The sequence below is a fragment of the Oncorhynchus keta genome, chromosome 34, assembly GCF_023373465.1.
Source record: "Oncorhynchus keta strain PuntledgeMale-10-30-2019 chromosome 34, Oket_V2, whole genome shotgun sequence".
NCBI lineage: Eukaryota > Metazoa > Chordata > Actinopteri > Salmoniformes > Salmonidae > Oncorhynchus > Oncorhynchus keta.
In genome coordinates this window covers 48,356,528-48,373,652 of record NC_068454.1, presented here as the reverse complement: position 1 = coordinate 48,373,652, position 17,125 = coordinate 48,356,528, and the positions used below count along the sequence as shown (strand labels likewise).

Sequence of the window (17,125 nt, the reverse complement as noted above, 5' to 3'; positions counted from 1 at the left end):
TGCAGACGTTTCCTGACACCGGCCATATTCAACGGGTGTTGAGTGTTCGTAAATTCAACAGTTGTTCTGCGCTCCCTGGTACACTCAGACAAGAGTGCTCTGAAATCAGAGTAGATGGCTCGACTGAATTTACGAACTCACCCAAAATGGGTACTTGCATAGTGAAGTCTTTTGTTAAGACATATAGCTAGCTACGCCTTACTGCCCTTCATGAATCTGCAGATTGCCAACCAACCAGTCAGCTAATGTTAGCTACTTAGCTAGGTAAACAATGAACCATAATCACAACTCATGACGTTACTACCCTGCATGAATCTCCAGGTAAATAACCAACCAAGTTTGTGGTAGCTAGCTAACATTAGGCTATAGCTAGCCAAGCAAATGGTTCTTTCTGTCATTAGAAGGGTGTAATATCTGAAAATGTAGCTAGCTAGACTAATCATCATTCACTCATCATTCATGGTTGGATGCATTTCCTGTCGGATGCCAGGGTTGCCCTTAGTTTGAAGATATAATCTGGAGACAGGTGTTTTCTCCCTCTCCTTAGCTATCATACTCTAATTCCACTGATTTAAAAACTCAGTCCTCCAGAAAGTGGAGAGCAACACTCATGCAGTTTTAATATACAATTTTTAGAAAATTAAAAAGCCGGATTACCTAGACACACTGACCAGCTCAAATAGACAATCCAAACTCATCTCTCGGCAGGTCAAGCCCACTCATTATCTCAGCCAATCATGGCTAGCCGGAAGGTTGCTGACTTTTTCTTTGGCTTAACCAACTAGGCTCGTAATTTAACTATTTTATTCATGTTTACAGATGGTATACAAGTTTGTTATTAAGGCACATGAAAGTTCACATGTTTGTGAAGGCATTTCTGCCCATAACCACATTTTGATTTTCTTTAAAGTTTACATTCAAGTGGCTCTCCTGTGAAGTAGTGACCCGCAACATACGCCTAGTTTCCTGATGGCAGCTTACCACCATGCTATAGACTACCATGTGCTAAAAGTCAGTATCTGGATAACATGTGAAATTCTTGATAATGTATGTGACATCAACAGAGAGGTATATTTTCCAAAAGTTGCAAACATGTTGTGCCAAGGTTGGTAAGGACATTGACATAGCACATCATTGTGAAAAAAAATTGATTTTGGTTTGTTGCATGGTCACATTGAATCTATATTAATACAATGTACTGATAACATTTTCTGAGTGATTAAAATATTGACTGGCTTTCATCAAGCTGCCCACTCAAGAAATAGCTTCAAACTGTAACCAGTGCCTGCAACCTGGTTACAAACAGCACAGGAATGAAATCATCAAGATGTATTGATCACGTATTTACTACTTTTGTAGTGAATCCTATGTTGTTGATGTAAAGAATATTTGTTGGTCTGTGGTGTGTAATGAGGAGCAAACAGACACTGCACTTGACACAGTTATGAAATTGCTTATTCCAGTTACTAATAAGCATGCACCCATTAAGAATATGACTGTAAAAACTATTAAATCCCCATAGATTGATGAGGATTTGAAAAAAGGAATGGCAGAAGGAATGGCAAATAAGTCTGGCTGCAGAACGAATTGGCAAACGTATTGCAAATTGAGAAATCATGTGACTAAGCTGAATAAAAAGAAGAAGAAACTACACTATGAAACAAAGATAAATGACATAAAGAATGATAGTAAAAAGCTTTGGAGCACCTTAATTGACATTTTGGGGAAAAAAAGTGACCGCATCTCTCAAGGCATACATGTTTGGATAACAGGTGCACGGATTCTCCGTACAGGACGGACTGGGCAAAAGGCGCAACCGGGCGCACGCAAGCTCCATACAGGGCGGATCAACAGGTGCAACCAACAGAAAGGATGGTGGCTAGTGAACTTAAAGGCTTGTCTTGCGGGCAGTAGGTTCCAAACAACAGTGACAAAATATGTATACAAAAAAAATACTACCACCCAAAAGGGCAATTTGGAGACTGGAAGGGCAAAGGGGCATGTGCTCTGCACAGGTAGAACCATATCTGTGCACGTGCCTGCATGATTGAAGCTATTACTTCAAAGTTTCTCTCTGACCCTGTTCTGATTTTTCCATCTCTCATGTAGAACCCATATCCATGAAAAATTTTAAACGGAGGTCAGAGTTTTTTGAACAAGGTAAAACACCCCTGATCGAGTCCTGGTGTTGGTGAAGGGTTATTATCAATGGTCTGTGTAACTATCAAGAGGCTGGGTGCTCTAGGCTTCCATCTCTTTCTATCTATCCCAGTGGTTCTCCTAAGGACCTTCCTAGTGTACAGGTTTTGTTTCATCTATGACTTATTAACCTAATCATGATTATGGAAAGATTGAGACAAACAGTTGAATACTCAGGAGTTCCCTAGGGATCCATGTTGGGCCCGCTGCTTAAAATCTACTGCTTTTTTCCATCTGATCTGGTACTGAGTGAGTGTAACTCCACTGGTCTCCCCCTCCCTCCCACACCCGGGCTTCTCACAGGGCCCAGTTTCAGTGCGCTGGTCTACCTCTGTAATAAACAGGGTTTATTGTGTGGTGATTCTCCCAGAGACCCTGAGCTCGATGAGTCTAGACCAGTATTTTCCAAACCTCTCTTGTGGGACCAGCAATCTATCTACATTTCTGTTGCAGCTCTGAGTTGACAACTAATCACAAAGGCCTTGATTAGTTGAATCAGGTGGCTAGTTCAGGGTTAAAACCAAATTGAGAACCGTCTGAGGATCCCTCAGTAGAGGGTTGGGATACACTTGACTAGAAAGTTGTGTTTTCACCAACACTTTGAAGCACCAAAGGGGAGACAGCATGTCAGAATGCCATACCAACATACCAACATTCTCACTTCTTGCTTGTGTGTTTTGATCAATGATCAATTCTAGTCTGTTCCAGAGCCATATAGGATAGCGATATACACTATATTTTATATACAAAAGTATGTGGACACCCCTTCACATAAGTGGATTTGGCTATTTCAGCCACACCCGTTGCGATCAGGTCTATAAAATCGAACACACAGTCATGTAATCTCCATAGACAAACATTGGCAGTAGAATGGCTTTACTGAAGAGCTCAGTGACTTTCAATGTGGCACGGTCATATGATGCCACCTTTCCAACAAGTCAGTTTCTGCTGTGCTAGAGCTTCCCCAGTCAACTGTAAGTGTGGTTATTGAGAAGTGGAAACGTCTAGGATTAACAACGACTCGGCTTCGAAATGGTAGGCCACACAAGCTCACAGAACTGGACCGGGGAGTGCTGAAGTGTGTAGATCGTAAAGATCGTTTGTCTTAGGTTGCAACAATAACTACTGAGTTCCAAACTACCTCTGGAAGCAAGGTCAGCACGAGAACTGTTCGTCGGGTACTTCATGACATGGGTTTCCATGGCCAAGCAGCCACACACAAGCCTAAGATCACCATGCACAATACCAAGCTTCAGCTGGAGTGGTGTAAAGCTTGCCGCCATTAGACTCTGGAGCAGTGGAAATGTGTTCTCTGGAGTGATAAATCATGCTTTACCATCTGGCAGTCCGACGGACTAATCTGGGTTTGGCAGATAGCAGAAGAGCACAACCTGCCCGAATGCATAGTGCCAACTGTAAAGTTTGGTGCAGAAGGAATAATGGTCTGGGGCTGTTTTTCATGGCTTGGGCCCCTTAGTTCCAGTTAAGGTAAATCATAGCGCTAGAGCATACAATGACATTCTAGACAATTCTGTGCTTCCAACTTTGTGGCAATAGTTTGGGAAAGGCCCTTTCTGGTTTCAGCATGACAATGCCCCCGTGCACAAAGCGAGGTCCACACAGAAATGGTTTGTCGAGATCGATGTGGAAGAACTTGACTGGCCTGCACAGAGCCATCACCGCCTTGGGGTGGCAGGTAGCCTAGTGGTTAAAGCGTTAGGTCAGTAACCAAAAGGTTGCTGGATTGAATCATCGGTACTGTCAAGGTAAAAATCTGTCGTTCTGCCCCTGAACAAGGCAGTTAACCCACTGTTCCCCGGTAGGCTGTCATTGTAAATAAGAATTTGTTCTTAACTGACTTGCCTAGTTAGATAAAGGTTAAAAAAAAAAAAATACAATTAAAATAAATAAAAACCCATCGAACACCTTTAGGATGAATTGGAACGCTGACTGCGAGCCAGGCCTAATCACCCAACATCAGTGCACGACCTCACTAATGCTCTTCTGACTGAATGGAAGCAAGTACCTGCAGCAGCGTTCCACCATTTATTGGAAAGACTTCCCAGAAGAGTGGAGGCTGTTTTAGCAGCAGGGGGGACTAACTCCATATTAATGCCCATGATTTTGGAATGAGATGCTTTACGAGCAGGTGTCCACATAATTTTGGTCATGTAGTGCATATCTATGGCTCTGGGCTATTCACTAAGCCGTAAGCCTAGAAAGTAATGCCATCACAAGGCTAACTCGGGTGTCATATGCTGTCAGGTGAATGGTACAGTATGTTGGTATGATGTCCAGGTGTCACACATTGGCTCCCCTCCTTTTCAACCTTGCATGCTTTGCTGTGCTGTGCTTTTGTTCGTGTGCTATTACTAATAGCCAATGCGTTTGCATGCATCAACATGCATTTTGGTGACTGTTGACTTTTTTTGACTCTTTGCATCTTGTGCATATTTGTTGTTATATCCATAAAAAAAAAATGATGAGATATTAATAAGTTGAATCTAGTTAGTGTGATGTACTTTGGTAACACACCAACAGTATTTTGGGACCTACTATTCAGCAGTCAGGGACTGTTATTCTGCCAAAATCATAGACTCTTTGTGACAATATTGGACTGTAGGTCTGTATAAGGATTGTATAAGACTGTAGGTGAATTTTAAATGCATCTTGTTTGCTTCAGGCTTGATTTAAAATCTCAAATTAGAGCTGAGGGTTTGGTTAAAGTTTAAACAGCATTTAAAAGTTTTAGAAGTTGAAACAGTCAAATCTGAACACACACTCAACCTCAGATATGAGTTGAGATTTGAACAAGCCTGTCAGCTTTTGGTCTGTATGGCAGCTTGTGTAGCCTCCAGGTGTGTGATATTTAAATAAATGTATTATATCTATACTAGGTGTCAGTCTGTGTGTCTGCTTTAGCAAACTTTTAACTTTCTTAACAAACATGACAATGATGTAGTATTTTAGAATACAGGAACAATGCTTCTCACGGCAGCATATACTAAATGCTGTATATCACTCTGAGATGTGACTGTTAACATTAGATCGATTTATTTGATGATTGTTATTCTTTTTCAAGGAGGATCAGAGTCAGCAAAATCAGATGTAAGCAATTCTATTTAATATTTACAAAATGTTTACAAGCAAGTGGTTGTTTTTTTTTCTCTCAAGTACATGTTTATGTTCTTAAGTTTTTACAATGCATTGACCCATCAATGTGAGTGACATCTTTACTGTGTGGGATAGTAATGGGTTATTTAACTACCACACCAGGGGCAGAGCCCTCTTAAACTCCTTGATTGAAAATGCTAGTCCCAACCTTTGTGACATTGTTCATACAATAACTCAATCTTTGAAATTGGATGGTGAACTGAAGCATCTGTGGCTCACTTTGAAAAGGTTGACTGGAGGAATAATATAACTAACAGCTCAAGTTTGAACTTTTCATCTTAGTCATAGACACTGAAATGCTGTACATGGGTAGCATGTTAATACATAAACAATGAAACATTTAAATGAATAACAAGTGATATGCATGACTATGTATAAGGGTTGGCGAGACTCAAATAGCTTTGTTGATTAAGTGTGATTAAGATACTGTAAGAATTACTTATATTCAAACATCAGATGAAGAAAAAACAATAAAGTCATTTGTGTATTTGCAGGATAAATGTGTTCACCTATAAAGGAATAATGGCAATGTCTCTCCTCTTCCTCTCCTCCATCAGATGCCCGTTGCCTCCATCGCTCACTCCTCTAACCGCTTGTCCTGTGACCCGGAGGAGGAGCGCAGGAGGCAGGAGAAATGGCAGAAGGAGCAGGAGAGACTCCTACAGGTAACAGTGTGTGCGGTGGGGAGTTGATTGTTGTGTGTGTTTTTGATTGTTTTGTTTGTTTGAAGTGTGTGTGTGTGTGTGTGTGTGTGTGTGTGTGTGTGTGTGTGTGTGTGTGTGTGTGTGTGTGTGTGTGTGTGTGTGTGTGTGTGTGTGTGTGTGTGTGTGTGTGTGTGTGTGTGTGCGTGTGCGTGTGTGTGTGTGCGCACATTGTGAATTACTCCCGAGGTCTATTTATGGAGGTAGAGAGATAAAAATGTGTCCAGCCTGACCCCGGTAGAGCAGCTGTAGACTAGAGGCCAAGGCTCGTTATTCCTCCACTCTGTATTCCCCGCAGGTCAAACGGCCTAATTTCTTAACCTCTTACCTCCTACCTGACACGCAGGCGTCCCATCTAGACATCTGGAAATGCAAATGCGCTACGCTAAATGCTAATAGCACTCGTTAAAACTCAAACGTTCATTGAAATACACATGCAGGGTATTGAATGAAAGCTACACTCGTTGTGAATCCAGGCAACAAGTCAGATTTTTAAAATGCTTTTCGGCGAAAGCATGAGAAGCTATTATCTGATAGCATGTAACACCCCAAAAGACCCGCAGGGGACGTAAACAAAATAATTAGCATAGTCGGCGCTACACAAACCGCACAAATAAAATATAAAACATTCATTACCTTTGACCATCGTCTTTGTTGGCACTCCTAGATGTCCCATAATCACTACTGGGTCTTTTTTTCGATGAAATCGGTCCATATATAGCCTAGATATCGATCTATGAAGACTGTGTGATCAACGAAGAAAAATAGCATCTTGTAACGTCATTTTTTTAAATTAAAAAAGTCGACGATAAACTTTCACAAAACACTTCGAAATACTTTTGTAATGCAACTTTAGGTATTAGTAAACGTTAATAAGCGACCAAATTGATCACGAGGCGATGTGTATTCTATAGCTGTACGTCTGGAAATAATGTCCGGGTAAATCTCAACCAAAATATCCGGTCGGAGACCTGAAGAAATGGGCTGTCTCTTCTTCGTTTGACCAAGAAACAAAGCCTAGGCAAATGACAAGACTGTTGACATCGTGTGGAAGCTGTAGGAATTGCAATCTCGGCTCCAGGTAATTTGCTTTCCCATAGACAATACATGCAAGTGGCGCATTGATATATTTTCCAATTTTCAGTGATCAGATTTTCCTGCGCTTTTCGATGAAACGCACGTTCTGTTATAGTCACAGCCGTGATTTAACCAGTTTTATAAACGTCTGAGTGTTTTCTATCCACACATACTAATCATATGCATATACTATATTCCTGGCATGAGAAGCAGGGCGCTGAAATGTTGCGCGATTTTTAACAGAATGTTCGAAAAAGTAGGGGGTAGGAGTAACAGGTTAATGAGACATAGAAGCTTGGCAGACAATCTAACAAGGTTCACCTACTCTGGGGAACGAAGCTGGAATGTAAGAGCTGAGCGGTTGAAGGTGAAACTTTGGGATTGTTTTCGTTCTCAGGAGTTCATTAGACTTCATCTAATCCTTGTCTTCCAATTGCCCTTTACTTAGGTTTTGGTAGACTAAAATGTGGAAATTATTTTTTTGTCGGGATATTAAGGGCTGTCAATTGTTGAATGAGTTTCAGCACTTTTCTTGTCTTTACCATGAAACCAGAACTTTCTATTTCTATTGTTTAACAAGAGAGACTATTTTCCTCTTACATCAAATTGTGATTAAAAGTGGTTGTCAGTAGGGGGCCGGCGACCAAAGTGCTTGATAAACTCTGAATGTGTGTTTATGTGTGTGTGTGGGTGTGTGCATACAGTACAGTAACCTGTCTCTCTCTGTGTGCGTGTTTGTGATCAGGAGAAATACCGTCGTGACCAGGAGAAACTGGAGGAGGAGTGGCGTCGGGCCCAGCAGGAGACTGTGACAGAAGGGGGAAGACACCACCAAGAGGTGAGGAACCATATCACTTTAGCAATGTAATTTTCTGGTTGTAACTCAGGACTTTGGCTTGAACCCTTTACTGTCTGTTCCCCAGGAGCCGAGGGGCCTGGAGATGGACAGCAGGAGTATCAGCCCCCTCTCCCCCCTCCGCCAGCCTATCATGCCCTGGGAGGACAAGGAAGCCCAAGAGGAGGAAAGGGGGAGGAGGGTAGAGGAGGAAGCACAGAGAAGACTGGAGGAGGAAGAGAGGAGGAGAGTGGAGGAGGAGAGACAAAAGTGGGAGGAGGGGAGGAGGACGGAGGAGAAGGAGCAAGAGCTGCTGCCTCTTCAGGAGGAGAGGCAGAGGGAGAAGCAGGAGGATGAGGAGAGGAGACAGGGGCAAAAGGAGGAGCTGAGATGGCAGAGGAGAAAGGAGGGGGAGAGGGAGGAGAGGAGGTGCCAGGAGGCTGCTGAACAACAACACAGGGAGAAAGAGAAAATGCAGGAGCAGCAGCAGCAATGGTTAATAATAATAATATTTATTTTCTTTAAAGGTTCAGTTCACCCAAATTACAAAATTACATATTGGTTTCCTTACCCTGTAAGCAGTCTATGGACAAGGTATAACAGCAATACATGCTTTGTTTAAGTTTATCTGGCACTGTTTCCAAATGCTAACATTTTAACATTTGTGGCATTAATCTAATGCAAGTCGTTGTACCTATGTTAGCATTTTTCGCACATCATGTCCAAATTATCCTAAAGTATCTCAAATTGATTATGTAGCCGAACAAAGTCACTTATAGATGATGCTCCAGTATACATTACCGGAATTTTGTATTTTTCCCCCCACAGTTTTTCAGTGATGCTTTTTACAATGATAAAGTTTTGCAATAATGTTGTTTTTCCTCCATAATTCTCCTTTCCCATCCTACCCAGTTCCCTCCCCTAATTTTGAAAAAGTACGTATCATTTGTGTGCAGTCTAAAAATATATATTTTTCTGGCAGTGGGAGGAGGATAAATTGGCAAATGTAGAGTTCAAGCTGAACAGAAGTTGAATGAGTTAAATAGTGGGCCTTTCCGAAAACCCGTACTTGAGTACCCATAGTTGGGTTGATGGAAAGATAAAGAGTGGTTGGGGGATGGCAAGGGCAAAGAGAGGTTAAAGAATTAAATTGATGGATAATAAAAATAGCAAGCACACTAATAAAAAAGAAGAATGACGCATAACAGTAGTGGTCTTGCTGAAGGAAGCACACTAATAAAAAAGAAGAATGACTCATAACAGTAGTGGTCTTGCTGAAGCAAGCACACTAATAAAAAAGAGTGACGCATAACAGTAGTGGTCTTGCTGAAGTAAGCACACTAATAAAAAAGAAGAATGACGCATAACAGTAGTGGTCTTGCTGAAGTAAGCACACCAATAAAAAAGAAGAATGACGCATAACAGTAGTGGTCTTGCTGAAGGAAGCACACTAATAAAAAAGAAGAATGACGCATAACAGTAGTGGTCTTGCTGAAGTAAGCACACCAATAAAAAAGAAGAATGACGCATAACAGTAGTGGTCTTGCTGAAGCAAGCACACTAATAAAAAAGAAGAATGACGCATAACAGTAGTGGTCTTGCTGAAGCAAGCTATCTTCTGTAGCGCTTTTGTCATTACAGACATAATGTTAAAGGCTTTAAGATTTGTGTGTGCTAAATCTTCAAATGCTTATTGTACACACCAACTCACTGCAATATATTAAACATGACCATTTGGTTAATTAATAATTAATTGTTGCCTGTCTACTTTACATTGTATTGTAACCTCTAAACCCCACTAATGGTCTGCCTGTTTTGTCTTCTCTGTATGTGTTTTGTCCTGTCTGTCCTTGTCCGTTCGTCTGTTTCTTCTTTCTGTCTGTCTGTCTGTCTGTCTGTCTGTCTGTCTGTCTGTCTGTCTGTCCGTCCGTCTTGTCCGTCTTGTCTGTCTGTCCCGTCCGTCTGTCCGTCTGTCCCGTCTCTGTCTGTCTGTCGTCTGTCTGTCTGTCTGTCGTCCGTCTGTCGTCCCGTCCGTCTGTCGGTCTGTCGGTCTGTCCGTCTGTCCGTCTGTCCGTCCGTCCGTCTGTTCCTTATTCTCTGTCTGTCTGTCTGTCTGTCTGTCTGTCTGTCTGTGTCTGAAAAAAGAACATTTAATCCATTTTAGAATAAGGCTGTATCGTTAAAAAAAAATTGAAAAAGTTAAGGGGCACTGTAAAGTAAAAAAGTGGTATCATAGAGATTATGCAACAAAGCCTGAAGGCTTATTTCCATTGCAGGCCACTCATGTACTGTATGTGTTCATGTATTGAACTGTACGCATTTGAAAATACAAAGAGCCCCAAGGGCCCTGGTCAAATGTAGTACACTTTGTAGGGAATAGGGTACCATTTGGTACCACGTAGACTAGTAAATCAATAATGTGTTTTACAGTGTACATTGATTTGAGAGATAATGAATTTTCTTGATTATCAGCCCCTAAATGTATTTTGTTGTGATTGGCAGGGCAAAGTCGAAATCTACTCCAGTGCTGGACGACGTGGAGAAAACTAAAGGTCAGTGGGGATTTACTAATGTCCTCATGTATTCATCAATAGTAGTTCATCCTTATTGATCTTCGGTGGAAGTTGAACCATTACTTAGCTGCTCAAATTAGCAAGGGAAGGTGTGTGTGTGTGTGTGTGTGTGTGTACCCGTGTAAGTAACTGTATGTCAGTGAGTGTGAATACTGTACACACTGTGCCCAGGCTGGTACGGCAGCTCGGGGGGCATGGCCCAGAGGTTACTGGAGGAGGAGTTGAGACGTAAAGCAGACAAAAAGGCCCAGAGTCTCCGGGCTGCATCAGAACTGGAGTTGGAGAGGAGAAACATCCTAAACACCATGAGATACAGAGAGCCAGAAAGAGGTGTGGTTCACAACCTCGACCGCTCCTGACCACTCCTGTCTAATCAATGCAGGACCCAGTCAACCAACCAGCTCAGCCGATCAATCGTGTTTAGCATGAATGAATATACAAACAGACACTTCCAGATTTTATAATATGTCTTGATCATGTCCTATTGGTCACTGAAGCTGAATACAGAAAATGAATCTGTCCTCTCCAGTGGCTCTGTCACAATGATGAATCACTGGTCTTATTGGTGTTGCCTGGATGAATCACTGGTCTACAGTCTATTTCTGGACTTCCATCCATTCTGATTGGCTCTCATGTCTATCCCCTGACACCCTCTCCTCTCCCATTGACTCATCTCTATTTTCTGATTCCCTCTTCTCTCTCATTGGCCCACAGTGACTAGCAGCTGTGGGATAGGCGAAGGATTGGGGAGGAAGGGCCAGCAGAGCGTACCCCAGGCAGAGCTGGAGAGGCAGCAGATCCTGCAGGAGATGAAGAAGAAGACCAACCTGGCCACAGACAACAGCTGGATCCGCCAACGCTCCACCAGCACCACCAACCGCAAGGACCCTACTGCCAGCCCCATCAGGAGGTACTTTTCCTGGGGCTTGACTGGGGCTCCGCTGGCATGGGGGAAGTGGATCAGTACAGTACAATGTGTGTGTTGAATGATGGATAGGGTTTAAGCCAGCCTCAATGGCCCTATTAGAAGGTACTCTACCTGGGACTCACATGGGCGTCCATATTTGGACAGCTCCACATAATTCTGACACCAACTCCTAGTAACTCTGACACGCCTTCCATGGATTTGTGACTACTCTGTTCCAACATGGACAGCACACTAGATTGGGTCACCAGGGGTTTAATGCTGTATAATGCTAGCTTGAATGAGTGTGTAACATGTTAACACATAATTTACAACAACTATTTTAGTAGAAGTAACTGTTTTTAGTGACTTTAACATTTTGGACTCTAGCCTGGATGCCAGTCTCTTTTCTGTTGCAGTTATCAAAAGAGTTGGCTAAATCAGAAACATAATGGCCTGTGGTATCCAGGCTATTTGGGTGCTTACGCTAACCCGCTAACATCCACTAACATCCGGTAATCTGTTAAACTTTTCAGAGGCGAGTCTCTGGACAACCTGGACACCGCGCCCCGTTCTTCCTGGCGCTCGTCATGGACACCGGGAAGCACCTCGTCCATCCCCAACTACAGCCGGCCTCATTTTGCCCTTTCTGGCCTCAAAACTACATCCTCCTATAGTGGTGTTGCCTACGGTGGTGGTGGCTATGGCAGCGGGGTCGGAAGTCGTCCTGGCTTAGCCACCCTGCCCTCCTCCCTCTCCATGAGCTCCCTCAGAGAGGCCAGGGGGTGTAACCTATCTTCCTGGTCCCTGCGCTCACCCTCGCCATCCCCCACCCCTTCTCTTGGCCCCGAACCCGAGTCACGCCAATCCTCACATCAACGCAGCAGGTAAAACATCCAACATCCAATCACGTGGCACACTGCTGCTTGCCAAAGAACGGTAGATTTGCTCCCAAACCCTGATACAATGTCAGATATCGGAGCTAAAAGTCAGATTCTCGATCTGGGGTTAAGGGTAACACCAAAAGCCCTTGCTCAAAGTAACAAATGCTGACATGCATCAAAATGTCGGTGCTTAGGCGCTTGTGTTCACCACAAACGTGAACCACGGTTTCTTTTTTATTTATTTATATTACAGCATATTGAATGACTGTCATTCATATTCCATTCACCCAGCTCAATGTAACATTGATAGGTTTAGGCAACTACATGACACTCATATTATCCCTATACCCATCATGAGGTTGCTGCAACCTAGCCTACGAAAGAAATTGTATCACGTGGGTGCACATGTCGAGAGACAAATTGGAGTAAACAAGGTGACAGTGACACATTCAATACCGCCTTGCACACTCTTGCCTACATCTAGTTGATCTAGTTTGTAATCATTAGTCCAAACAGTTGCAAAACATTCCAAGAGTTTCTATTGGACAAATTCAGGTAGGTCTATCCCCATTTCATTTGCTTCCAATTAAGACACTTTTTTCAACAGAATTGACGGAATGAATACACCCCTGATCACCACACACACAGTTCACTTTCATAGCAGCCACATACAAACAGCACTATCACTTTTCTCGTTGTATAATTCCTTCTCTCATCAACGTTTACCTTTTCCCTTTGCTTGTGGACAGTGCACAACACAACAGCTGTCTTGACCTCTCCAAGCTAAACCTTCATACCATAACCGCTAACCACTACAGACAGCCTACATCGTTGTCAACCATATTAGCTAACGTCATACATAGCTACTAGAACTAACTAACATTAGTAAATCCACTACAATCACACAGTTCAGGGTACAGCAAGCAATTTAGAATTTACACAGGCGGCCCACAGTGGTAATAAATTAATAAAACCAAAAGCTTATCTCGACTTGGAAGAGTTCCAGTGTTGGATAGCCAGCTAGCTAACATAAATAATATTCCTCTCTATTCGAGTAGGCTAAGTAACTCAAAATTGAGCTCAGGTGGATCATGTTTCCATTGATCATTTTTGAGATGTTTCTACAACTTCATTGGAGTCTACCTGTGGTAAATTGAGCAATCGGGGGAGAAGGGCCTTGGTCAGGGAGGTGACCATCCAATACACATATAACATGAACAATTATGAAAGTATTTTTGTTTGAATAGGAATGTGTGTGTATTCTCAGTTATCCAGTGTGGTTGATGGTGCGTGGGAGGGCATGTATATTCTCGGTTCTCCAGTCTGTGTGTCTGTGTTCTCCACTCAAGTTATGGTTCTGCATTCTGTATTCTCAGGTCAGTGAGTGGCAAGAAAGTCTGTACGTTCTGTGACACGGTGCTGGGCAAGGGAGCCGCCATGATCATAGAGTCCCTGGGACTCTGCTATCATTTGACCTGTTTCAAGGTGAGAGTTCAATTTCAAGACCGGACCTACCTGACCTGGAGATTGAGGTCATGATTGGTCTATAGCAAAGACTAAACCTACCTGATCCTCTCAGTACTAACCTTATCCACGGAATGAGACTATACTAATATGGACAACTTGATCCTAATTAATGTTATACTAACCTAACAAACATGAATGGATCACAATCTGGTCTGATCCTTTATAACCGTACACACAAAACCAAGGAAACAGAAGTCCAAAGTCCCACTGGGTTGTAAGATGGATAGTTGATGACTTTTCCAATGTGGCCAATCATTACTATTTAATTAAGGTTTCCAGTGTAACATGACTGGAGTAATGTTTCCATTCGCTTTTTAGTTAATTGAAAAATACAGCTCTTCCAAATTCCCGAAGATCTATGACTTGCTGCAGAAATGGCAAACAGTTTGGGACATAGTTTTCATGGTTTTATGAGCATTTCAGGAAATCTGACTGCATTTGTGCCAAACCTCACTAATCAATCCTTCACCTCACTATTACCTATCACCAACACTTGCTGCTGACATCATGACGAGCTTCCAAAAGTCCCTACATGTATACTTGGGCTTGAACTGTCAGTTTTTTATAATCTCATTGGTCTCTCTGTCTGTCAGTCAAGTGTCAGATGTCTCTCATGGACTCTGTCTATCTGGTTGTGGCTCCATGGGTATATGTCTAGCACTCTCCCCGTGGCTCCTCTGTCTGTGGAACTCATCTTTCGTCCAGGGGGAAACTTTCCTCTCCTCTCCCCACCCGGGAGTGAGCGATCTGGGCTAGCCCTCATTGACCATTTCCCTCTCTCCCTATCCTCCAGTGTATCGACTGTAAGTCTGACCTAGGAGGATCGGAGGCCGGAGCTGAGGTCAGAATACGTAACCGACAGCTCTACTGTAACTCCTGCTACATGCGATTCAAAAGTGAGTATGACTTTAGCTGGGTACCAGCTGAAAAGTGAGCCAACTAGAATCAAAGCTTAATAATAATAATTTGGTGGGTGCTTACATGTACATGTGTAAATTGGAAATATGTTTTTGCATATCCCAACTCCGCTTGAGAGTGGGGTCACCATTGTTCAGCACCCCTGGAGCAATTAGGGTTAAGTGCCTTGCTCAAGGGCACATAATTTCAAAATATTCAGCTCAGGGATTTTAACGAGCGACCTTTCAGTTACTGGCCCAATGCTCTAACCACGAGGCTACCTGTCACCATTTATAAAAACTCCATAGTCATACCTGACCGGTATCGCCAATAGTAACAGGGCTCCTGTTATTATTGTCTGTGTTGTATATATATATGTGTATATATATATGTATATATATATATTGTGTTGTGTTGTGTCATGTCAGTTATATTGTGTTGAGTCGTGCCGTGTCATTTAGTGATATGCTGTGTTGTTGTGTTATCGAATAGTATCGTGTTATAACCTCTATCTTCTTTCCCCTCTAGCTGGACAGCCAACGTCCATGTGACAACGCTGTACTAGAGTAGATAAAGGACTACTTGACAACAACCCATGAACACTGCAACCAGCTGTAACTTCAGATGTATTAATGTGGTTTTGTGATTTGACAAAAAGCCCTGATTCTTCAATTAACAACTATCTTATTCTTTATTTCTACTGTACGCTTGGGAGGGTGAGATTGACCAAAAAAAGAGAAAATGTTGATATCAATGTATTATTTTTATCAGTTGCTTGTATAAAGTAGTAGGGATGTGCATGCGCCTGCGAGTTTTAGACTTTTAGCTGAAAATAGCAACCCTTAACGAAACAATACTGGAAATTGATTTTGGTCTTGTTCATGAGATTATTGATCCTGATTACTTCATACTTCAGAGATGTAAGAGTTTTCATGTTAGGCTAGGGGATGTCTGCGATTTATTCTCCTTTTCGCCTACAAATCTTTTGGTTACAACAAGTTTGTTGTTGACTAAGGTTTGTTGTTTACTCTTTATTTTTATTGATGTGCCTTTTTGGTTTGTTATGGGGGAGATTATTTAAATAAAATGTATTGAAAATATATTTAACCTCTTATGGCTGCATCCCTTGTTCTCAATTTCCGCTTGAAGACATACCCTAATCTAACTGCCTGTAGCTCAGCCCCAGAGGCAATGATATGCATATTCTTGGTATCATTTGAATGGAAACATTCTGAAGTTTGTGGAAATGTTAATTGAATGTAGGAGAATATAACACAGTAGATCTGGTGGAAGAAAAGAGAAAGAAAGAGCATATGTTTTCTATAGTTTTTTATTGTTGTAGCATCATTTTTCACATGTATTAGAATAGCCACACCGTCAGATAGGATTCTGGAGATAATTGTGATGGATAACACAAGAGGGCAACTGTAGGTGTGCAAAGTTTCAGACTGATAACTTCAGGAATGGGTGAACTACATGACATTTAGCATGAAGTCACCCAGGTGTCCCACACAAGTTGCCCAAATGTACCCAAGTGACCGAATTGGTGAAATGACCTATAACTATATACAACAGTGCAAATAACTATATACAACATATCAAAAAGCAATTCTAACACACACACACACACACATTTTTTTTTAAAATATATTAGAAAATACATATTTTCTTAAAACAGTACACCTTTTGGAAGTCCTCTACACAATATTTTGCTGCCTGTGTCATGTCCCATAGCAGTCTCTTTCTGGTGTAGAACATAGGCAAACTGAACAATGGTGCAGTTCATGCGACACAGAACACAACGACGCCTCCATGCTGTGCCCTTTCGGCACTGCAGTAATGAACTGTGGCATATGAACACCACTGGGGGCAGAGGTAGAGGGGGCAGCTTGGTACCGGGGGCTCCCAGTCGGAGTCGCTATCACTGTGAAAGCAAACATTTAAAAAATATTTGTATTGTATGAGCCTTTTATCATCACATAAAATAAACAGATATGTATTGTATAGAGCAGAGGGAACAGTCACTAAGGTGAAGTGCCATTCAACTCTGGCCATCGTTGTGGGCCTGCCCTCCTCTGAACAGCACCCAATGGCTATTTCATATGGAAATGGAGAGGAGTAGCAGGCGCAGTGGCCATGTGTGTGTTTGCTGTTCTACTCCATTCCATTTGAATAAAAGAAAATGAAAATATAATCTGAAAATATATATATCTAACATGTAATATCACATATATACACACATACATTTTTTATTTTATTTTTTTTATTTCACCTTTATTTAACCAGGTAGGCTAGTTGAGAACAAGTTCTCATTTGCAACTGCGACCTGGCCAAGATAAAGCATAGCAGTGTGA

General features: G+C 42.1%; 1 protein-coding gene across 11 annotated transcripts in view; it reads left to right on the top strand.

The window, feature by feature from the left end:
* LOC118367564 (LIM domain only protein 7-like) overlaps positions 1–15,885 on the top strand; it is a 127,107-nt gene extending 111,222 nt beyond the window's left edge. For 9 of the 11 annotated variants that reach the window (XM_052493949.1, XM_052493953.1, XM_052493950.1 and 6 more), the window contains 12 exons: positions 2,110–2,160; positions 5,282–5,307; positions 5,931–6,038; positions 7,897–7,989; positions 8,075–8,481; positions 10,489–10,538; positions 10,731–10,889; positions 11,274–11,469; positions 12,000–12,350; positions 13,724–13,832; positions 14,668–14,770; positions 15,300–15,885. In XM_052493949.1, coding sequence (XP_052349909.1) covers positions 2,110–2,160; positions 5,282–5,307; positions 5,931–6,038; positions 7,897–7,989; positions 8,075–8,481; positions 10,489–10,538; positions 10,731–10,889; positions 11,274–11,469; positions 12,000–12,350; positions 13,724–13,832; positions 14,668–14,770; positions 15,300–15,322 — 1,676 coding nt within the window. In that variant the 3' untranslated portion in view covers positions 15,323–15,885. The remainder of the gene's footprint in view (positions 1–2,109; positions 2,161–5,281; positions 5,308–5,930; positions 6,039–7,896; positions 7,990–8,074; positions 8,482–10,488; positions 10,539–10,730; positions 10,890–11,273; positions 11,470–11,999; positions 12,351–13,723; positions 13,833–14,667; positions 14,771–15,299) is intronic. The other 2 variants (XM_052493957.1, XM_052493959.1) reach the window with 2 other exon arrangements.
* The last annotated feature ends 1,240 nt before the right edge of the window (positions 15,886–17,125 follow it).